The 25,046-nt window shown below is 35.0% G+C and overlaps 1 protein-coding gene across 1 annotated transcript in view; it reads left to right on the top strand.

Annotated features, from left to right (window-relative positions):
* Nucleotides 1-11,554: 11,554 nt before the first annotated feature.
* Nucleotides 11,555-25,046, top strand: part of LOC134291532 (uncharacterized) — a 32,466-nt gene continuing 18,974 nt past the window's right edge. The window contains exons 1-4 of the mRNA XM_062859415.1: nt 11,555-12,421; nt 13,998-15,694; nt 15,759-17,865; nt 19,486-20,540. Coding sequence (XP_062715399.1) covers nt 11,555-12,421; nt 13,998-15,694; nt 15,759-17,865; nt 19,486-20,540 — 5,726 coding nt within the window. The remainder of the gene's footprint in view (nt 12,422-13,997; nt 15,695-15,758; nt 17,866-19,485; nt 20,541-25,046) is intronic.

The following is a 25,046-nucleotide window of genomic DNA, read 5'->3' as shown; positions in this document are numbered from 1 at the left end:
TGCTCAATTTGTCGAGCTGAGTTGATTGGTATATGTGACTCGGCCCTGCGGGCCTCGGATCGAAAGTCGGTTTTCCAAGCGGTATTTATACCCTTCTTATTGGTGTAAGAAGGGTAAAAAGAATTTATTGAAATATTCTTCGTAAGATATCTCAGTAATCAAAGGTCCAATCGAAATAAAATTTCAGGGCCTTATACAAGGATATTGTAGCTTTCATTTGGTGCTTAGAGAACCCATATCGGTTGACAGATGGCTGAGATATTTATTATGGTACCCTTGGTCCAAAATCTTTCAAAAAGTTAACCTGTATTACTCCCAAGTACTCTTTGAAAGATATCTCGGTAATCAAATGTCCAATCCTAATGAAATTGTATAGGGTTCTACTAGAATGTCGTAGCTTTCATTTGGCGCCAGGGTAACCGAAATCGGTTGACAGACGGCTAAGATATTTATTATTATACAATTGGTCAAAAATCTCAAAAAGTTTAGTTGTATAAATCCTAAGTACTCTTCGAAAGATATCTCTGTAACCAAATGTCCAATCGAAATTAAATTTCTGGGTGATCTACTAGGATGCTGTAGCTTTCATTTGGAGCCAAGAGAACTTAAATCGATTGACAAACGGCAGAAATATTTATTATGATACACTTGGTGAAAAATCTTAAAAAGTTTAGAAGTATGACTCATAAGTACTCTTCGAGAGATATCTCGGTAACCAAACGTCCAATCGAAAAAAAATTCAATAGCGTTCTACTAGGATATAGTAGCTTTCATTTGCTTCCAAGAGAACTCAAATCGGTTGACAGACGGCTGAGAAACGTGCGTGACTTTTTTTTGTAACGCACATACACACACACACACATACACACATACACACACACACACATACAGACATTTGCTCAGTTCGTCGAGCTGAGTTCATTGGTATATGAGACTCGGCCCTCCGGGCCTCGGATCAAAAGTCGGTTTTTCGAGCGATATTTATACCCTTCTTATGGGTGTAAGAAGGGTAAAAAGTATATATTGAAATACTCTTCGTAAGATATCTAAGTAATCAAATGTCAAATCGAAATAAAATTTCAGGGCCTTATACAAGGATATTGTAGCTTTCATTTGGTGCTTAGAGAACCCAAATCGGTTGACAAACGGCTGAGATATTTATTATGGTACCCTTGGTCAAAAATCTCTAAAAAAGTTAACCTGTATTACTCCCAAGTAGTCTTTGAAAGATATCTCGGTAACCAAATGTCCAATCCTAATGAAATTGTATAGGGTTCTACTAGAATGTTGTAGCTTTCATTTGGTGCCAGGATAACCGAAATCGGTTGATAGACGGCAAAGATATTTATTATGATACTTTTGGTCAAAAATCTCAAAAGGTTTAGTTGTATAAATCCTTAGTACTCTTCGAAAGATATCTCTGTAACCAAATGTCCAATCGAAATAAAATTTCTGGGCGATCTACTAGGATGCTGTAGCTTTCATTTGGTGCCAAGAGAACCCAAATCGATTGACAAACGGTTGAAATATTTATTATGATACACTTGGTCAAAAATCTTTAAAAGTTTAGAAGTATGACTCATAAGTACTCTTTGAGAGATATCTCGGTAACCAAACGTCCAATCGAAAAAAAATTCAATAGCGTTCTACTAGGATGTAGTAGCTTTCATTTGCTTCCAAGAGAACTCAAATCGGTTGACAGACGGCTGAGAAACGTGCGTGACTTTTTTTTGTAACGCACATACACACACACATACAGACATTTGCTCAGTTCGTCGAGCTGAGTTCATTGGTATATGAGACTCGGCCCTCCGGGCCTCGGATCGAAAGTCGGTTTTTCGAGCGATATTTATACCCTTCTTATGGGTGTAAGAAGGGTAAAAAAGAATATATTGAAATACTCTTCGTAAGATATCTAAGTAATCAAATGTCAAATCGAAATAAAATTTCAGGGCCTTATACAAGGATATTGTAGCTTTCATTTGGTGCTTAGAGAACCCAAATCGGTTGTCAAACGGCTGAGATATTTATTATGGTACCCTTGGTCAAAAATCTCTAAAAAAGTTAACCTGTATTACTCCCAAGTAGTCTTTGAAAGATATCTCGGTAACCAAATGTCCAATCCTAATGAAATTGTATAGGGTTCTACTAGAATGTTGTAGCTTTCATTTGGTGCCAGGATAACCGAAATCGGTTGATAGACGGCAAAGATATTTATTATGATACTTTTGGTCAAAAATCTCAAAACGTTTAGTTGTATAAATCCTTAGTACTCTTCGAAAGATATCTCTGTAACCAAATGTCCAATCGAAATAAAATTTCTGGGCGATCTACTAGGATGCTGTAGCTTTCATTTGGTGCCAAGAGAACCCAAATCGATTGACAAACGGTTGAAATATTTATTATACACTTGGTCAAAAATCTTCAAAAGTTTAGAAGTATGACTCATAAGTACTCTTTGAGAGATATTTCGGTAACCAAACGTCCAATCGAAAAAAAATTCAATAGCGTTCTACTAGGATGTAGTAGCTTTCATTTGCTTCCAAGAGAACTCAAATCGGTTGACAGACGGCTGAGAAACGTGCGTGACTTTTTTTTGTAACGCACATACACACACACATACAGACATTTGCTCAGTTCGTCGAGCTGAGTTCATTGGTATATGAGACTCGGCCCTCCGGGCCTCGGATCGAAAGTCGGTTTTTCGAGCGATATTTATACCCTTCTTATGGGTGTAAGAAGGGTAAAAAAGAATATATTGAAATACTCTTCGTAAGATATCTAAGTAATCAAATGTCAAATCGAAATAAAATTTCAGGGCCTTATACAAGGATATTGTAGCTTTCATTTGGTGCTTAGAGAACCCAAATCGGTTGACAAACGGCTGAGATATTTATTATGGTACCCTTAGTCAAAAATCTCTAAAAAAGTTAACCTGTATTACTCCCAAGTAGTCTTTGAAAGATATCTCGGTAACCAAATGTCCAATCCTAATGAAATTGTATAGGGTTCTACTAGAATGTTGTAGCTTTCATTTGGTGCCAGGATAACCGAAATCGGTTGATAGACGGCAAAGATATTTATTATGATACTTTTGGTCAAAAATCTCAGAAGGTTTAGTTGTATAAATCCTTAGTACTCTTCGAAAGATATCTCTGTAACCAAATGTCCAATCGAAATAAAATTTCTGGGCGATCTACTAGGATGCTGCAGCTTTCATTTGGTGCCAAGAGAACCCAAATCGATTGACAAACGGTTGAAATATTTATTATGATACACTTGGTCAAAAATCTTTAAAAGTTTAGAAGTATGACTCATAAGTACTCTTTGAGAGAAATCTCGGTAACCAAACGTTCAATCGAAAAAAAATTCAATAGCGTTCTACTAGGATGTAGTAGCTTTCATTTGCTTCCAAGAGAACTCAAATCGGTTGACAGACGGCTGAGAAACGTGCGTGACTTTTTTTTGTAACGCACATACACACACACACATACACACATACACACATACACACATACACACACACACACACACACATACAGACATTTGCTCAGTTCGTCGAGCTGAGTTCATTGGTATATGAGACTCGGCCCTCCGGGCCTCGGATCGAAAGTCGGTTTTTCGAGCGATATTTATACCCTTCTTATGGGTGTAAGAAGGGTAAAAAGGCTTTTCCTACATACATTCCGTGATATTTTTGCTGCTGTTAATTAAGCTCAAATATTACAAAGAGATAGTAGCTTTTATGTATTTGATGCAATTGCATTTTCATGTATAACTAACTTGTGTAACCAAATATGATCATAAAAAATCTGTTGACAAACGGCTGAGAAATGTATTATGATACATTTTATCAAAAATCTCTCAAAAGCGTAAATTTCATTACTCCTTAGTACTCGTGGAAAGATATCTCGGAAACAAAATGTCCAAACGGCATGAAATTTAATAGCATACTACTTGGATGCTGTAGCTTTCATTTGATGCTGAGAGAACTCAAATCGATTGACACACGGCTGATTCATTTATTATGAAGCATTTTGTCAAAGACCTCTCAAAAAGTTAAGTTGTATTACTCCAAAGTACTCCCCGAAAGATATCTCGGTTACAAAATGTCCAATCGGAATGAAATTCAAAAGCGTTCTTCTAGGGTGCAGTAGCTTTCGTTTCGGGCCTTAAGAACCCGAATCGGTTGATAGACGGCTGAGAAATTTATGGTGATACACTTTGTCAAAAATATCTAAAATAATTAAGTTGTACTACTCCCTAGCACTCTTTGAAAGATATCTCGGTAACCGAACGTCCAATCAAAAAAAATCAATAGCGTTCTACTAGGATGTAGTAGCTTTCGTTTGGGGCCTTAAGAACCCAAATCGGTTGATAGACGGCTGAGAAATTTATGGTGATACACTTTGTCAAAAATATCTAAAATAATTAAGTTGTACTACTCCCTAGCACTCTTTGAAAGATATCTCGGTAACTGAACGTCCAATCAAAAAAAAAATTCAATAGCGTTCTACTAGGATGTAGTAGCTTTCGTTTGGGGCCTTAAGAACCCAAATCGGTTGATAGACGGCTGAGAAATTTATGGTGATACACTTTGTCAAAAATATCTAAAATAATTAAGTTGTACTACTCCCTAGCACTCTTTGAAAGATATCTCGGTAACCGAACGTCCAATCAAAATAAAATTCAATAGCGTTCTACTAGGATGTAGTAGCTTTCGTTTGGGGCCTTAAGAACCCAAATCGGTTGATAGACGGCTGAGAAATTTATGGTGATACACTTTGTCAAAAATATCTAAAATAATTAAGTTGTACTACTCCCTAGCACTCTTTGAAAGATATCTCGGTAACCGAACGTCCAATCAAAAAAAATCAATAGCGTTCTACTAGGATGTAGTAGCTTTCGTTTGGGGCCTTAAGAACCCAAATCGGTTGATAGACGGCTGAGAAATTTATGGTGATACACTTTGTCAAAAATATCTAAAATAATTAAGTTGTACTACTCCCTAGCACTCTTTGAAAGATATCTCGGTAACCGAACGTCCAATCAAAAAAAATCAATAGCGTTCTACTAGGATGTAGTAGCTTTCGTTTGGGGCCTTAAGAACCCAAATCGGTTGATAGACGGCTGAGAAATTTATGGTGATACACTTTGTCAAAAATATCTAAAATAATTAAGTTGTACTACTCCCTAGCACTCTTTGAAAGATATCTCGGTAACCGAACGTCCAATCAAAATAAAATTCAATAGCGTTCTACTAGGATGTAGTAGCTTTCATTTGCTTCCAAGAGAACTCAAATCGGTCAACAGACGGCTGAGAACCGTGAGTGACATTTTTTTGTAACATACATACACACACACACATACACACACACGCACATACAGACATTTGCTCAATTCGTCGAGCTGAGTTGATTGGTATATGTGACTCGGCCCTGCGGGCCTCGGATCGAAAGTCGGTTTTCCAAGCGGTATTTATACCCTTCTTATGGGTGTAAGAAGGGTAAAAAAGGCTTTTCCTACATACATTCCGTGATATTTTTGCTACTGTTTATTAAGCTCAAATATTACACACTAAGATCAGCTCGGTATTTTCCCCATATTTTTACTGAGTTCTCAACAGCAGATTTAACTCGGTACGCTCGGTTATTTATTTTGCGGATATTCTGTAAATGAGTTACCGAGCTCAGCTCACAAACTGTCAAAAGTTACTAAAGCACGGTAAATATCGTTACTGGTGAACGGTAAATACGATTACCGAGTGTACCGAAATAAATCTGCTGTTGAAAACTCAGTAAAAAGATGGAAAAAATACTGAACTCAGTGAAAAAATTGCTGAGCTGGAACATCTGAATCTTAGTGTGTACAAAGAGATAGTAGCTTTTATGTATTTGATGCAATTGCATTTTCATGTATAACTAACTTGTGTAACCAAATATGATCATAAAAAATCTGTTGACAAACGGCTGAGAAATGTATTATGATACATTTTGTTCTGGCATCACTGCATAAGTGCCGGTTGCCACGAGATATGCGTTTGGTCGATGAGGTATTGGTAAGTGTCGTTTGACAGGTGTCAGAGTGACAGTAGAGATGACATGAGAAGGAGAGAGAGTCAGATAGTTGTCAAAGGTATGAAGTAAATAAAAACAAAATAGGAAGAATTGAATCAGTTTGAAGATACCATTTTGCGATTGTGGATAATCGGTATAATAATAAAAGTAGAATTTGCGGATAGTTGTTTGGTGATTAAGTGGAGATAGAGAAAGGTGCGCGAGTGATTTGTAGACGAGAGGTTTGGTTAAACGATCACAAGCAAACATATATTCTTCGGACCACGGGGACAAATTTGGAGATTTGCTTGAAATTGAGGCCCGACGGGACAACCCAGTACGGAGGGTTAGCCTAACATTAGCCTAATGTGAGACTAACTGGCCAGCATGTTAGGCTAACTTTTTGTCTCACTTTTGGCTAATGTTAGTCTAAAATTAGACAGATATGACACACTTTTGTTAGGCATGTTGCAAATTCGAAACATGTTTGTTAGTCTAACATTAGACTAACGTTAGACATGTTTTACTATGGGCTGTTAGACAAATGTTAGGCATAAATTTTATGCTGCTTGTTTTCATTCCAGCTGTCATCCGAGCAAGAAGTATGATTGTAGTAGTGAACTTTTGTCGACGTTCACTACTACAACCGTACTCTTGCCTCGAATGAAAGCTGGACGGAACAAATTCAATAAAAAAAACTCGGAGCCTGTTCAATTTGAATTTTAATTTTAACTTTAATTTTAATTTTAATTTTAACTTTAATTTAAACTTGAATTTGAATTAATTAAAAATTAAATTTATATTAAAATTAAATTAAAATTAAATTAAAATTAAATTAAAATTAAATTAAAATTAAATTAAAATTAAATTAAAATTAAATTAAAATTAAATTAAAATTAAATTAAAATTAAATTAAAATTAAATTAAAATTAAATTAAAATTAAATTAAAATTAAATTAAAATTAAATTAAAATTAAATTAAAATTAAATTAAAATTAAATTAAAATTAAATTAAAATTAAATTAAAATTAAATTAAAATTAAATTAAAATTAAATTAAAATTAAATTAAAATTAAATTAAAATTAAATTAAAATTAAATTAAAATTAAATTAAAATTAAATTAAAATTAAATTAAAATTAAATTAAAATTAAATTAAAATTAAATTAAAATTAAATTAAAATTAAATTAAAATTAAATTAAAATTAAATTAAAATTAAATTAAAATTAAATCAAAATTAAATTAAAATTAAATTAAAATTAAATTAAAATTAAATTAAAATTAAATTAAAATTAAATTAAAATTAAATTAAAATTAAATTAAAATTAAATTAAAATTAAATTAAAATTAAATTAAAATTAAATTAAAATTAAATTAAAATTAAATTAAAATTAAATTAAAATTAAATTAAAATTAAATTAAAATTAAATTAAAATTAAATTAAAATTAAATTAAAATTAAATTAAAATTAAATTAAAATTAAATTAAAATTAAATTAAAATTAAATTAAAATTAAATTAAAATTAAATTAAAATTAAATTAAAATTAAATTAAAATTAAATTAAAATTAAATTAAAATTAAATTAAAATTAAATCAAAATTAAATTAAAATTAAATTAAAATTAAATTAAAATTAAATTAAAATTAAATTAAAATTAAATTAAAATTAAATTAAAATTAAATTAAAATTAAATTAAAATTAAATTAAAATTAAATTAAAATTAAATTAAAATTAAATTAAAATTAAATTAAAATTAAATTAAAATTAAATTAAAATTAAATTAAAATTAAATTAAAATTAAATTAAAATTAAATTAAAATTAAATTAAAATTAAATTAAAATTAAATTAAAATTAAATTAAAATTAAATTAAAATTAAATTAAAATTAAATTAAAATTAAATTAAAATTAAATTAAAATTAAATTAAAATTAAATTAAAATTAAATTAAAATTAAATTAAAATTAAATTAAAATTAAATTAAAATTAAATTAAAATTAAATTAAAATTAAATTAAAATTAAATCAAAATTAAATTAAAATTAAATTAAAATTAAATTAAAATTAAATTAAAATTAAATTAAAATAAAATTAAAATTAAATTAAAATTGAATTAAAATTAAATTAAAATTGAATTAAAATTAAATTAAAATTAAATTAAAATTAAATTAAAATTAAATTAAATTAAATTAAAATTAAATTAAAATTAAATTAAAATTAAATTAAAATTAAATTAAAATTAAATTAAAATTAAATTAAAATTAAATTAAAATTAAATTAAAATTAAATTAAAATTAAATTAAAATTAAATTAAAATTAAATTAAAATTAAATTAAAATTAAATTAAAATTAAATAAAAATTAAATAAAAATTAAATTAAAATTAAATTAAAATTAAATTAAAATTAAATTAAAATTAAATTAAAATTAAATTAAAATTAAATTAAAATTAAATTAAAATTAAATTAAAATTAAATTAAAATTAAATTAAAATTAAATTAAAATTAAATTAAAATTAAATTAAAATTAAATTAAAATTAAATTAAAATTAAATTAAAATTAAATTAAAATTAAATTAAAATTAAATTAAAATTAAATTAAAATTAAATTAAAATTAAATTAAAATTAAATTAAAATTAAATTAAAATTAAATTAAAATTAAATTAAAATTAAATTAAAATTAAATTAAAATTAAATTAAAATTAAATTAAAATTAAATTAAAATTAAATTAAAATTAAATTAAAATTAAATTAAAATTAAATTAAAATTAAATTAAAATTAAATTAAAATTAAATTAAAATTAAATTAAAATTAAATTAAAATTAAATTAAAATTAAATTAAAATTAAATTAAAATTAAATTAAAATTAAATTAAAATTAAATTAAAATTAAATTAAAATTAAATTAAAATTAAATTAAAATTAAATTGAAATTAAATTAAAATTAAATTAAAATTAAATTAAAATTAAATTAAAATTAAATTAAAATTAAATTAAAATTAAATTAAAATTAAATTAAAATTAAATTAAAATTAAATTAAAATTAAATTAAAATTTAATTAAAATTAAATTAAAATTAAATTAAAATTAAATTAAAATTAAATTAAAATTAAATTAAAATTAAATTAAAATTAAATTAAAATTAAATTAAAATTAAATTAAAATTAAATTAAAATTAAATTAAAATTAAATTAAAATTAAATTAAAATTAAATTAAAATTAAATTAAAATTAAATTAAAATTAAATTAAAATTAAATTAAAATTAAATTAAAATTAAATTAAAATTAAATTAAAATTAAATTAAAATTAAATTAAAATTAAATTAAAATTAAATTAAAATTAAATTAAAATTAAATTAAAATTAAATTAAAATTAAATTAAAATTAAATTAAAATTAAATTAAAATTAAATTAAAATTAAATTAAAATTAAATTAAAATTAAATTAAAATTAAATTAAAATTAAATTAAAATTAAATTAAAATTAAATTAAAATTAAATTAAAATTAAATTAAAATTAAATTAAAATTAAATTAAAATTAAATTAAAATTAAATTAAAATTAAATTAAAATTAAATTAAAATTAAATTAAAATTAAATTAAAATTAAATTAAAATTAAATTAAAATTAAATTAAAATTAAATTAAAATTAAATTAAAATTAAATTAAAATTAAATTAAAATTAAATTAAAATTAAATTAAAATTAAATTAAAATTAAATTAAAATTAAATTAAAATTAAATTAAAATTAAATTAAAATTAAATTAAAATTAAATTAAAATTAAATTAAAATTAAATTAAAATTAAATTAAAATTAAATTAAAATTAAATTAAAATTAAATTAAAATTAAATTAAAATTAAATTAAAATTAAATTAAAATTAAATTAAAATTAAATTAAAATTAAATTAAAATTAAATTAAAATTAAATTAAAATTAAATTAAAATTAAATTAAAATTAAATTAAAATTAAATTAAAATTAAATTAAAATTAAATTAAAATTAAATTAAAATTAAATTAAAATTAAATTAAAATTAAATTAAAATTAAATTAAAATTAAATTAAAACTAAATGAAAATTAAATTAAAACTAAATTAAAATTAACATTAAATTAAAATTAAATAAAAATCAAAACAAAATTGAATTAAAATTAAATTAAAATTTAATTAAAATTTAATTAACATCTGATTAAAATTAAATTAAAATTTAATTAAAATTTAATTAACATTTCATTAAAATTTAATTGAAATTTAATTAAAATTTAATTAAAATTGGATTAAAATTGAATTCAAATTAAATTAAAATTTTATTCAAATTTTATTCAAATTTTATTAAAATTAAATTTATTAAAATTTTATGAAAATTAAATTTATTAAAATTTTATTAAAATTTTATTAAAATTAAATTAAAATTAAATTAAATGTTTTAAAATTTTATTGAAATTTTTTAAAATTTCATTAAATTTTTTAAAAATTTTATTAAAATTTTATAAAAAAAATATTAGAACTTTTTAAAGTTTTATTTAAATTTTATTAAAATTTTTTTTAAATTTTATTACAATTTTATTATAATTTTATTAAAGTTTTATTAAAATTTTATTTAAATTCAAAAAAATGAAAATTTAATTAAAATTTAATTGAAGTTTAATTAAAATTTTATTAAAATTTTATTAAAGTTTTATTAAAATTTTATTAAAATTTTGTTAAAATTTTAATAAAATTTAATGAAAATTTAAATTAAATTTTATTAAAATTTGATTAATAAATTTTAAATTTTAAAATTAAATAAAAATTAAATAAAAATTAAATGAAAAATAAATCAAATTAAAATTAAAATGACTCACCGACACGATGAGGCCAAACTTAACGGAATCGGACACTGTTTTGGAGATGACTGGTTCCGGCAACGGTACGACGAGAACGAACCGGACTTATTGGCCAGTAGCAGCGGCGAGGAGCTGACGGGTCGGACGACGGAACGACTGAAATGGTTCTTACCAGGTTGTTACGGTTTTAACTAATTGGAACGCGCAATTTTTTACATTTTCCCGACCGACGAACGCTGCCGCAAACAACAAAGTTATTTTTTTAACTGCCGTTCAGGCAAATGTCAACAATGCGCGAAAGAATCGAACACTGAGCATAATTTCGGGGTTATGATTTATGCTCTCCAGAAATTTTCGATGAGCAACATATCTAACAAATGCCTAACAGTGTCGAACGCCTAACTTCCTCCGTGCTGGGAAGGCATTGGACAGCAGACTAAGGAATCAGATATCGACGCACGACGAGGACGAGACTTTGCACAGTGGTCCAAATTTGAGTATTTCGAGGACAAATTCGTGGCTACGTTGCTTGTAAAGGAAGGTAGGAGGGAAGCCAATAGAGGAGAAAATCAAACTAAAATTTTTGATCTGCCAAAAATAAACGGCCGATTCACGAAAATTGTTTGTGCCGATCTTGATCCGAACAAAATCAAAAATTTTAAATCGGATTCTTCGGAATGGCTTCCTCACCCTCCAAGACCGAGCAATGTTTGTTCTGCTCGATGTCGGAGTCGATGTCTGAGGACGTAAACTGGGTCCAATGTGGGAAGTGTCAACACTGGGCACATTTTTCTTGCGCTGGTGTTGATCAAGGGGTTGTCAACAGTGATTGGCGGTGCCCACAGTGTCTCCCAAGTAGTGCGCAGCAGCTGAAAGTTCCGGATGCAGCGGCCAAGAAGCGGAGCAAGAAGTCCGGCCAAAGAAGCGATGGAGGGTCCGAACTGGGAGCTGGCTCTGATGTGGATCCGATTGAGAAGCAGTTGGAAGAGGAGCAACTCGCCAAGGAGAAGGCCTTTGCAAAGCAGATGGCGGCGCGGAAGAAGCTACTTGCTAGGCAGAAGGCGTGGAAGGAAGAGCAGCAGAGGCAAGAACAGGAGATGCGTGAGCTGGAACTCCAGGTTCAACGCGAAATGGAGGAGCAGCAGTTGGAGCACGAACAGAAGTTACTGGACGCCCAACTGGCAGCAGAGCAAGCGTTTGTGAAGAAGCGGGAAGCGATTCGGAGGCAGTTTACGAGCAGCGTCAACCGAGTCAACGCGCTGAAAGACCAAGAAAGCGCTGTTGGCGAAGCTTCGGAGGACCATCCGAAGAAGAGAGTGAAGGAGTGGCTGAAGGATCAGTCAGTGGCAGTCGACAAGCCGTCGACCGCGGATTTTCGGGGAGCGTACCCGAAAGGAGACGAACCATTTGGAACGGGATGCTCGAAGCAAGTTGGCAAGCCAAAGCCAATGTCGAAAGTGCCGGTGATCACAGAATTTGAAGATGGCTCAAGTGAGGACAGCGACAGTGATGGCGACAGCAGCAGCGACGAGTCGTTCAAAGACGTTCGTGCGGAGAGCGGCCGGCGAGGCAGTCTGCGAAGGAGCAGAGTTGCTGACGGGCCGGGGCCAAGAGTTGGCCGAATCTACGCCCTGATAAAAAGTATCATAAAAATACGATAAATTTTATTATTACAACACCATTTTTTCGAAAAATATTCACCATTAAACATATTGTAATTTACACAACACACTCACCATCACCCCTATTGTTCTATACCATTCGGCGAATGGTAAATGGCACTTTTACAATAAAAAATGGTGGTCGTTATGTATCTTAACCATAAAATTTTGAGAAAATTTTCATACACTTTTTCGCGAAAAACAATAGAATGTATTGTGTTTTTATGAGACATTTTTAGGGCAATTTTCAAAAGATAACAATATATCTTAATGTTTTTTCATTGTTCTTACAATACAAATACAATTAATTGAATGGCGTCAAATAAATCGTTGTTACAATAAAAATACAATAATATTTGTTGTTATTTGTAAGCAGTTTTCGCTTTTGAAAATCCATAGAATTTATATTTCCCGCTAACATTTATATCCAGCATTTACGAGCACTAACGGCCGCCAGAATGATATGCACATTTTATGATAAGAATCAAACACTCTGATGTATGTCTGGTATGTATTGCTTGGCAGCTGTTGATAAGATCTATCTTCAATCTTTTCAAATAACTGCCAAATATCACAAGTCAGACCTCAGGTCGTATGATCCATACCATAAATCGTTCACAATTCATGTGGCCATTAGTATCTGTAAATGCTGGAGAAAAATGTTACCGAGAAATATGAATTCTTTGGTTTTTCAAAGGCGAAATCTGTTTACATAACAACAAATATTATTGCATGTTTATTTTAACATCGGTTCAATTGACCCCATTAAACTAATTGTATTTGTATTGTTATCAATGGCAGTTCACTATTTACTAGATTCCTTTAATTTATTGGAAAACATTAGAAAAATCATTGTTCATCTTTTTCTTGTCTTAACATCCTCACTTGGCTAAACCTGCTTTTCAGCTAGTTTTCTATAAGTACTTCCTCAGTTATTCATTGAGAGCTTCCTCTGCCAACACGGCTTGACGTCTGTCAGTTTTAGCGAATAACATTCGATAACCGAAACATCTACTGTACTCAAATTTAAAACGAATACTATAAAAAATGTGTCAAGTGATTTTGTATTTGATTATACAAACATGATCCAAGCAACAATAATACTTATTGTTATTCATTTGTTACAAATTGTTTTAAGTGTAATTAAGAAATAAACTCTTTTTTAATATAAAGTCCATGAGAACTTTGCAGGCACTTTTGCAACTATTTAAAAACAACTTAAATTAATTTTTACTGATAGTAACTTTAAATTATTATAGAACTATTGAAAAACAATCGAATCAATCAGTCACTAATACAGCTAATGTTCACTTATTGTACGAACTATATGGGCTTGATTTCTATTGTAAAAAGTAACAATATATCTACTATGTGTTTTATTGTGAACAATAAAACCAGTCATTTGTTAATAATATTTACCATGTAAAGAATGGTAATTTTTTATCCGGGCGGAGAGCAGCTAGACGATCGAGCGGAAAGCAGCCGGCATAGCAGTCTGCGGAGAAGCAGAGGTGCTGAAGGGCCAGGGCCAAGCGTTGGTCGGATCTCCAGGGAGCAACTAGCTGCTCGAAAAGCAGTGTCGCAACACCTTCCAAAGTTTCGGGGAGAAGCAGAAGTCTGGCCGCTGTTCATTAGCAGCTTCGAATACACGACGGCGGCATGCGGATTTTCGAATCTGGAGAACCTGAAGCGGCTACAGGACTGCTTGCAAGGCGACGCACTGGAGGCTGTGAGAAGCAGGCTGGTTCTACCAGACTCAGTTCCGGACGTGATTGCAGATTTACGGAACTTGTTCGGCAAGCCGGAGAAGCTGTTGAAGACGCTGCTGACGAAGGTGAGAAACGCTCCAGCGCCGAGAGCCGATCGGCTGGAAACCTTCATAAGTTTCGGCATCACCGTAAAGCAATTGTGCGATCATCTCGAGGCGGCACAGCTCAACGACCACCTCAACAACCCCATGCTAGTGCAGGAGCTGGTCGACAAATTGCCGCCGAGCTACAAGCTGGATTGGGTCCGGTATAAGCGCGGCAGAGTGGACAGTCCGCTGAGGATGTTCACTCGATTCACAACCGACATCGTTTCCGACGTCTCCGAGGTGACGGAGTTCTCAACGCTGTCAGTGAATGAGCGAGCGCGGCCTGGGAGAGAGAATCCGAGGAGAAAGGAGTTTGTACATGTGCACGAATCCGAGCGGAAGCAGAGCGAAGGTTCTCGCAGCGAGATGGCCAGCCGGCCATGTTGGATATGCAAGCGAACGGATCATCTCATCCGTAACTGCAATGAGTTCAGACGAATGAACGTCGTGGAGCGGCTACGCGAAGTCGAGAGGCAGAAACTTTGTGGAATCTGCCTGAACAAGCACAGTGGAGGTCGGTGTTCGTCGAAGATCCGGTGTATGATGGGGAATTGCCGGGGCGGTCATCATCCTCTGCTGCACCGAGTGGAAGAATCAGTGCAGCTGCAAAAAGCGAAGTCGGACTGCACGGTTATCTTCCGAATGATGTCAGTGACGCTCTACGTCGGCAAGCGACAGTACGATACCGTCGCGTTTCTGGACGAAGGTTCGTCGGCGACGCTGGTGGATGATGCAGTGGCAAAACGGCTGAAGGCAGAAGGAACACTCGAGCCGCTGATAGTCACGTGGACCGGCAATATCAACCGGTTTGAGAACGAGTCTCGGACCGTAGAGATTTCCATGTCGGCGAAGGGCTCGAAGGAAAAGTATCCGCTGTTCAATACGCGAACGGTATCAGAGTTGCAGCTGCCCAAACAGAACATTCGGTACGCAGAGGTGGTCAAGCGATACTCACATCTCGCGGGAGTGCCGGCAAAGGACTTTCCCTCAGGTGTGCCTACGATCCTCATCGGACTGGATAATCTGCATCTGTTCGCGCCGCTGGAGTCACGGGTTGGAAAGCCGAATGAGCCGATCGCCGTTCGGTCTAAGATGGGCTGGACGATTTACGGTTCCGAAAAGCGGAGACCGATGGTGCAGACGTACCTGAATCTTCACTCCGTCGCACCAGTGAGCAATCAGGAGCTCCATGACATGATGCGGGAGCAATACGTGTTGGAAGAAGCGCCGAATACATCGTTCGCCGTACCAGAGCCATCGGAAGAGAAGCGGGCTCGGCAGATATTCGAGTCGACGACGAAGCGAGTGGGCAATCGTTTTGAAACGGGTCTTGTGGCGAAGCGACGAAAGGCGATTTTCCGACAGTTACCCTATGGCCCACCGAAGGATGACGGCACTTGATCGGAAGTTGGAGCGAAGCCCAGCGCTGAAGGAGAACGTGTGTCGGCAGATAGAGGAATACCAGTCGAAGGGATACGCTCACAAAGCAACTGATGTGGAGCTGGCGGAAACACCACAGGGAACTGCGTGGTATCTGCCGCTGAACGTCGTGGTGAACCCAAGGAAACCGGGCAAAGTCCGCTTGGTTTGGGACGCTGCTGCGTCGGTGAACGGGATCTCCTTGAATTCCGAGCTGCTTAAAGGTCCGGATATGTTGGTTCCGCTGCCACGAGTGATCTGCCATTTCCGAGAACGTCCGATCGCCTTCGGTGGTGACATCCAGGAAATGTACCACCAAATTCGCATCAGATCGGAGGACAAGCAGGCGCAGCGGTTTCTCTTCAGGGCGAACAGTGACGAAGCTCCGCAGGTATACGTTATGGACGTAGCGACTTTCGGCTCAACGTGTTCACCCAGTTCAGCACAGTACGTGAAGAATCTGAACGCCGAGCAGTATTCGGAACAGTATCCGGAAGCGGCCGTAGCGATAGTCAAGCGTCACTACGTCGACGACTATTACGATAGCGTGGACACTGTGGAAGAAGCGATCCAGCGAGCTAGTGAGGTGAAATATGTTCACTCCCGCGGTGGCTTTCACATCAGGAACTGGGTTTCGAATTCAGATGCGGTCCTGGAGGAACTCGGGGAGCGAAGCAGGGAAACAGCAGTTCATTTTAGCCTGGACAAGAGCACGGAGTACGAACGGGTGCTGGGAATCGTATGGGATACGGTCGAAGACACTTTCTGCTTTGCCACCGCGTCGAAACCAGAGTATTCAACCGTCCTTCGAGGAGGAGTACGCCCGACCAAACGAATCGTGCTCAGTATCGTGATGGCGCAGTTCGACCCTATGGGATTCCTGGGGCCAGTAACAATACTAGGAAAGATGCTGATCCAAGATCTTTGGCGGACAGGCTGTCAGTGGGACGACGTGGTCGACGATGCGGCGTTCAACAAATGGAAACGGTGGACGAACATTCTGGCCGAAGTTCGAGCATTCAAGCTTCCACGGAGCTACTTTGGCAGTGCACGGTCGGAAGAGATCCAGGACGTGCAGCTGCATATATTTGCGGATGCGAGCGAGACGGCGTACGGATGCGTGGCGTATTTCCGAGCCATGGTACGAGGAGAAGTGATGTGCGCGCTAGTGACCAGTCGTGCAAAGGTGGCGTCGTTGAAGCAGCTGTCGATTCCGCGACTGGAACTTCTGGCAGCGGTGCTTGCTGCACGGATGTCGCAAACGGTGCGTGAAAACCACAATTTCGTCATCACCAAGGTGGCGTTCTGGGTGGATGCAGAGGTCGTGCTTTCCTGGATTCGATCTGATCAGCGTCGGTATAAGCAGTTCGTCGGTTTCCGCATCGGAGAGATCCTGAGCCTGACGAGGCTGGCAGACTGGCGATGGGTGCCCACGAAGCTGAACGTAGCTGATCAGCTGACAAAGTGGGGCAAGGATCCGAATACAAAGCCAAGCAGCGCTTGGGTGAGAGGACAGCAGTTTCTGTACGAGAGCGAGGAAGATTGGCCGAGGAAGAGTATGCCACCGGCGAACACGACGGAGGAGTTACGCGTGCACCTACTGCTGCACGATGTGAAGGTTCCAGCGGTTCTCGTGGACGCGAGCCGCTTTTCGAAGTGGACGGTTCTGGTACGAACAGTGGCCTGCGTGTATCGATTCGTGTCGAACTGCAGGCGAAGGAAGGAAAGGCTGCCGGCTGAAACGCTACGAGCAACGAGCGGCCAGTTGAAGGTGCGGATGGCATCCACAGGAGCGTCAGTTCGCATACCACTGAAACAAGAGGAGTATGAGAAGGCGGAGCGGTGTCTTTTAAAAGTAGCGCAGTCGGAGAGCTTCATCGACGAGCTGAAAGTGCTGTGGAAGAACAAAGACCGATCGGTGGACCGATGGATAGCGATCGAGAGGTCCAGTCCGCTGTACAAGCTGACTCCGATGATCGATGAGGATGGATTGATTCGGATCGAAGGTCGAACCGAGAGGGCGGAATTTCTACCGTTCGACCTACGATTTCCGGTGATTCTACCGGACAACCATCGGATTACCCGGATAAAAACTAACCATAGGGTGTTTGGTGAAAACCATTCATGCACCATACAGTGTACCAGCTACAATAATGTATATTGTAATGAAATGGTTCACTAAAAGCTTCGCACATTGTAGCTACTATACATTTACATTCGATTTTTATGTAACAATATATTATACTGTTTTTCTTACGTTTGAACCATTCACTTTTCCGAAACATTATTTTTCCGTGCATTATTAATTATTTATTCAGTTTTAGATTTTTTCCGTGCTTTGTTTTGTTGATGTTTGTGACTTTTTTGATGCAAAGGAAAGGAAAGAAAAAAATGTGAATAAGTTGAAACATCAATTTAAAAATAAAAAGAAAATCGCGTTAAGTACTGTTCCTTTGAATCCCACTAAGAATCAAAGGAACAGTACTTAACGCGTTTTTTTTACTTACGGATATTCCCCTAACAAGCCCAGGTTAATCATCATCATTAATTTAAAGTCAATAAAATGTTTAAATAAGTAGTAAACCAGATCTCTTAAGAACTGCAGATCCAAGAGATATGGTGGACTAGGTATGTAGAGTGCGATGAGAGGAATACGATTGACGTACTTTATCGTAGAGCCATCTTTAACATATGGACTGGACTGAATACTGAAAGAAATTCTAATATAGGTTCGTCTGTGGGTTCGCTTTTTAACCTAACTTATACTTGAATCGAACTTGACAGTTTTCCCATGAGTTGTTATGTATTTCCCCGTGTATTTCAATCTTTGGTCAAACTGGAGCCTCAATATTGCAAAAACGGTTAAGCACGCTGTAATGATACTTATGTACCTCGTCACCCACTTCATGCAACTACATTAGTGGTCTAATAATACTTAGCGCGCTCGGCATAGTTCCATCATGCCGCTCAAAGTGTTGCCACAAATAATGCTTAGTTTGCGAAACCCAGTTATCTGGCTGGTGGGGCATGGGAGCCTAAGCTTCAACTGTTAATGCAATCAGAGACTAATCAGACCTCGACTCAGACTTAGACGTGGGCGATCCAATATGAAGGGTTATCCAAAACGCTCTGGAGAATTCCCAAAGCGCATTCTCATAATGCTAGTAAGCCTAAGATGCCATTAACAGGCGGAAAATGACAAGATAATATAACATTATATGGTTTATGTAATGTAAACCAATACAACATAACAAAAGAGAACCATTCCAAAACCATTTAATAAAATGTATAACCAGTAGTGAAACTACAATTGAAAACAATATATTTACGGTACATTTTATTGTTTGAAACCATATGTGTACCATACAATGTACGGTTTATTAAAACCCACGTATCAGTATTTATAACAATTCATTTACAATATATTGTATGGTTTTGCAAAAAAATATATATGGAGAAAAATATTTTTTTATATGGTTACGATACTTAACCACCCGTATAGTATATTGTAAAAATCTTATTTACAATATACTGTATTGGGTTCTACATTACATTTTATTGTTTTTGTATTTTTATTTTTACAGTGGTGTCTATTGTAAAAATATGGTTTTAAATAGTACTGTTACAATACAACGTTCAGTTTTTCTACTGTATTTTTTATTCGGGTACGCAGCTGATCGTTCAGCATTACCACGAGCGGAGTGGCCATGGATACCGTCAGGCGGTGAAGAACGAATTGCGGCAGCTGTTCTACATTCTCCACGTCGATGCTGTAGTCCGGAAAGTGGCAGCTTCTTGTGTATGGTGCAAGGTGAATCGTTGTCGGCCTGACACTCCAAGAATGGCGGCACTGCCAGTGCAGCGACTGACGCCGAATCTACGGCCGTTCAGCTACGTCGGAGTCGATTACCTGGGGCCGTTCGACGTGACCATAGGACGCAGAACGGAGAAGAGGTGGATCGCGCTGTTCACCTGCATGGTAACACGCGCGGTGCATTTGGAGGTGGCACATGGACTGACGACACAGTCGTGTTTGATGGCGATACACCGTTTCATCGGCCGTCGTGGCTGGCCGGTCGAGTTTTTCTCGGACAACGGGACGAATCTCCGAGGAGCCAGCAAGGAAGTAGTGGAGTCTGTGCAGGGTATCAGCGATGACTGTGCAGACCAACTGACGAACGCGAGGACGAAATGGACGTTCAACCCCCCGGCCGCACCGCACATGGGTGGCGTTTGGGAGCGATTGGTACGTTCGGCGAAGGAAGCGCTCACCGCGCTCGATGACGGAAGGCGATTGACGGACGAGATCCTGCAGACGGCAATTGTGGAAGCGGAGGACATTATCAACTCCCGTCCACTGACATACGTGTCGCAGGAGTCCGTAGAAGTAGAAGCACTCACTCCAAACCATTTTCTGAGGGGTGCATCTCCGAACCAACCGTGTGTGACGCGGTTACCTCCCCAACCAGCCAAGGCCCTTCGGGACGCGTTCCAGCGTTCGCAGCAGTTAGCCAGCGTGATTTGGGAACGGTGGATTAAGGAGTACGTGCCGTCATTGAATCAGAGGACGAAATGGTTCGGCGAATCGAAGCCATTGCGAGTTGGAGAGGTAGTGTACGTGGTCGAGGGTGCTAACCGGAAGTGCTGGGTCGGTGGAGTAGTTGAAGAGGTCATCGCGTCCGGCGACGGAAGAATCCGTCAAGCGTGGGTGCGTACCAGCACTGGAAGGTACAAGCGAGCGACAGTGAAGCTGGCCAGGATGGAGATAGACTGTGGTAACCCTGAGCCGGATGAGGCCTCCGGGACAGAGTTACGGGCCGGGGAATGTTCTGGCAGCACTGCATAAGTGCCGGTTGCCACGAGATATGCGTTTGGTCGATGAGGTATTGGTAAGTGTCGTTTGACAGGTGTCAGAGTGACAGTAGAGATGACATGAGAAGGAGAGAGAGTCAGATAGTTGTCAAAGGTATGAAGTAAATAAAAACAAAATAGGAAGAATTGAATCAGTTTTGAAGATACCATTTTGCGATTGTGGATAATCGGTATATTAATAAAAGTAGAATTTGAGGATAGTTGTTTGGTGATTAAAAAGGAAGTGGAGATAGAGAAAGGTGCGCGAGTGATTTGTAGACGAGAGGTTTGGTTAAACGATCACAAGCAAACATATATTCTTCGGACCACGGGGACAAATTTGGAGATTTGCTTGAAATTGAGGCCCGACGGGACAAGACATTGGACAGCAGACTAAGGAATCAGATATCGACGCACGACGAGGACGAGACTTTGCACAGTGGTCCAAATTTGAGTATTTCGAGGACAAAATTCGTGGCTACGTTGCTTGTAAAGGAAGGTAGGAGGGAAGCCAATAGAGGAGAAAATCAAACTAAAATTTTTGATCTGCCAAAAATAAACGGTCGATTCACGAAAATTGTTTGTGCCGATCTTGATCCGAACACATTTTATCAAAAATCTCTCAAAAGCGTAAATTTCATTACTCCTTAGTACTCGTGGAAAGATATCTCGGAAACAAAATGTCCAAACGGCATGAAATTTAATAGCATACTACTTGGATGCTGTACCTTTCATTTGATGCTGAGAGAACTCAAATCGATTGACACACGGCTGATTCATTTATTATGAAGCATTTTGTCAAAGACCTCTTAAAAAGTTAAGTTGTATTACTCCAAAGTACTCCCCGAAAGATATCTCGGTTACAAAATGTCCAATCGGAATGAAATTCAAAAACGTTCTTCTAGGGTGCAGTAGCTTTCGTTTCGGGCCTTAAGAACCCGAATCGGTTGATAGACGGCTGAGAAATTTATGGTGATACACTTTGTCAAAAATATCTAAAATAATTAAGTTGTACTACTCCCTACCCGAATAAAAAATACAGTAGAAAAACCGAACGTTGTATTGTAACAGTACTATTTAAAACCATATTTTTACAATAGACACCACTGTAAAAATAAAAATACAAAAACAATAAAATGTAATGTAGAACCCAATACAGTATATTGTAAATAAGATTTTTAAAATATACTATACGGGTGGTTAAGTATCGTAACAATATAAAAAAATATTTTTCTCCATATATATTTTTTTGCAAAACCATACAATATATTGTAAATGAATTGTTATAAATACAGGTCGGACTCGATTATCCGGAGTATCGATTTTTATTTTACTCCGGATAATCGAATTTTCCGGATAATCGAATCACATATAAAAATGAAACCAAAATTCAAAAACATTTGAAAATACATGTTTTTGTTATTTCATTTTCATGAAGCAGTGGCGTAGCCAGAAATTCGAATAAGGGGTCGTCCATAAATTACGTCAAAATCTTTTTTGCTGCTTCCCCTAGTCACACTTTTTATACAAGTTTTCTGAAGCTTTAATGGGTCATGACAATTTGCTGCATCTCCCCGCCACTCTCAATGTGACGTAATTTATGTACATTCCCTTAGTATGCTGTATTCCGTATGCTCCTAATAGTGTTTAAGGTTTACAAAATCGGGGCACTTATCTGTCAATTTTGAACTAAATAATAAGGTTATTGGTTCGTGAAACAAAACATAAATCGTAAGGGGCCATCCATTAAATCCCTAAAAAGGCATGGTTGAGGAAAAGGGGTGTGATTTATGTAAATTGGAGAAAATGTTGAGGGACGAGAAAAAAAACTTTTGAAGTGAATGGGGCTGTTGTATGATGAATTCAGCGTTAATTTTCAGAGTGCTATAATCTAGAAACAACCTCTTCCGTGTGTCTATAATACACATACGATACTGAGAAAGTGTAGAATTAGCGTTATGTTAAAATACACATAAAAAAACGATACTGAGAGCAGTGGTGCCAACCCAACAAACATTTTGAACAAACTCTTGAAGGAATATGTATAGGAAGAATAGGCCTGTGTAATTTTAAAAAAATGTTCTCTGATTCTCAAGTCCACCCCCATATTTTGATTGGCATCCAAAAAGAAGTAACTGCTTTTGCTGGTTATTTGCTTCTTCGGTATCAATGATGTAGGAGTTGAGCGAAAATTATTAAAAGTTTTGAATGCCTAATGTGTCCTAAAAACTATGCTTTAGACCTCTTAATTTCAATGGATTTGGCTGAAATTTTGTCCAGTGACTTCTTCTTGGATGCCAATCAAAATATGGGTTGGACTTGAGAATCAGAGAACATTTTTGAAAAGTGTACATGCCTAATTTATGGGTCTCCAGTTAGCCTAGTGATTTAGGCTATGGATCGCCAATCCGGAGACGGCGGGTTCGATTCCCGTTCCGGTCGGGGAAATTTTCTCGACTCCCTGGGCATAGTGTATCATTGTGCTTGCCTCACAATATACTAATTCATGCAATGGCTGGCAAAGAAAGCCCTCCAATTAATAACTGTGGAAGTGCTCAAAGAACACTAAGTTGGAGAGAGACAGGCCAAGTTCCAGTGGGAACGTAGAGCCATACAGAAGAAGAAGAAGAAGAAGAAGTAGAAGAACACATGCCTAATTTAAAACTTCCTGGAAAAATCTCTAAAAGATTCTGAGGAATATCCGGAAGAATTTCTGAAGAAATCCATGCAAAAAAACCTGCTGGAAATAATGAAGAAAAATATCTGGAAGATTCCTGAAAGAATCCTAGGAGAAATTTCTGCATGAATACCTAAAGAAATCCTCAAGGACTTCTGGTAAAATATCAACAGAAAATTTCAGAGGAAACTTTAAGAAATACTTGGAGAAATCCCCATAAATAATTCCACAAAAAAAAACTGTAAATCCACCTGTGGGTATTTAAATTACAACTACAAAAATCCGTGGAAGACTTTCAGTATAAAATCCTGATGGAATCTTAACAAGAATAGGCTCCTAAAGGCCTATCACAATTTCTGCATAGTTCGATGAAGCATTGATTAAAGCGACGTATTTACTCATTTTTTAAGTATTCCTATTAGGTAAAGCCCATAAAATATATTTTCAAAAATTTTAATAATTTTTGCAACACTCCTTGTTTAGCACTCAATTTTGGGTAAATTTTGTTTACCGTGTATGTCAAACAGGAACATTTGTTGTCAAAAGTGAGCCAATGTGATGTCTTTTGCAACCCACCGTTTCACTTTCATTACGTCAAGGTTGACCTCGAATGTCAAACAAGACCTGCTCATCATTATTTTGTTTTCGAGTTTATTAACTATTCTGTCATTGTTTAAGTTCGGAAAAATTACCATTGAGATCAGAAGAGCATGCATCTTCGTGTTATGCAGCAAAATCGGGAAAATATTTTTCATTTTAGGACCCTATTGGCCGGAAAATTTTTCGTGAAATCTCCTCGGGCAATATCCGGCGGAATTCCAAAGGAGCCTCAGGAGGAATTCTTGGAGGAATACCAAGCAAAAGGAAATAAATCTCTAAAAGGTTTCCCCTTGAAGAAAAATTTGAAGAAATCCCACAAACACTATCTGAAGAAATGCCAGCAATCATTCTTTAAAAATTTCCTGGGTGGTTCACGGCATGTTTTGAAAACAGATGCAACATTTAGCGTTTTCTCTCTGTGAAGAAATTTAAAATTGTTTGGCCCTTTTCAAATATAACGCGAGATTTTTTTGTTACGTAATTTGTATATGACGCCAAAAATTATCAACTGAATTTGAGATACACTGTAAAATACTGGAAATGTAAAATGTTAATGCTGAGTGTTGAACATTTTAATTCTCTCGTTAAAAAAGGCTAACATAATCGGGTCAAAAAGCCGACAAAATCGGAGGAAAACGGAATCGGGGGCTTCCAAAATCGTGTCTGCACTCTGTTATAATACTTAATTATGTCAAATTTCATCATTGAAATAAAAAAAAATATATCGCAATAAAAATACTCCGGATAATCGAGTCTAAAATTCCGGATAATCGAATTCCGGATAATCGAGTCTCCGGATAATCGAGTCTCCGGATAATCGAGTCCGACCTGTACTGATACGTGGGTTTTAATAAACCGTACATTGTATGGTACACATATGGTTTCAAACAATAAAATGTACCGTAAATATATTGTTTTCAATTGTAGTTTCACTACTGGTTATACATTTAATTAAATGGTTTTGGAATGGTTCTCTTTTGTTATGTTGTATTGGTTTACATTACATAAACCATATAATGTTATATTATCTTGTCATTTTCCGCCTGTTAATGGCATCTTAGGCTTACTAGCATTATGAGAATGCGCTTTGGGAATTCTCCAGAGCG

This window comes from Aedes albopictus, chromosome 1, assembly GCF_035046485.1.
Source record: "Aedes albopictus strain Foshan chromosome 1, AalbF5, whole genome shotgun sequence".
Taxonomy (NCBI): domain Eukaryota; kingdom Metazoa; phylum Arthropoda; class Insecta; order Diptera; family Culicidae; genus Aedes; species Aedes albopictus.
This window is presented reverse-complemented; position numbering and strand designations above follow the sequence as displayed.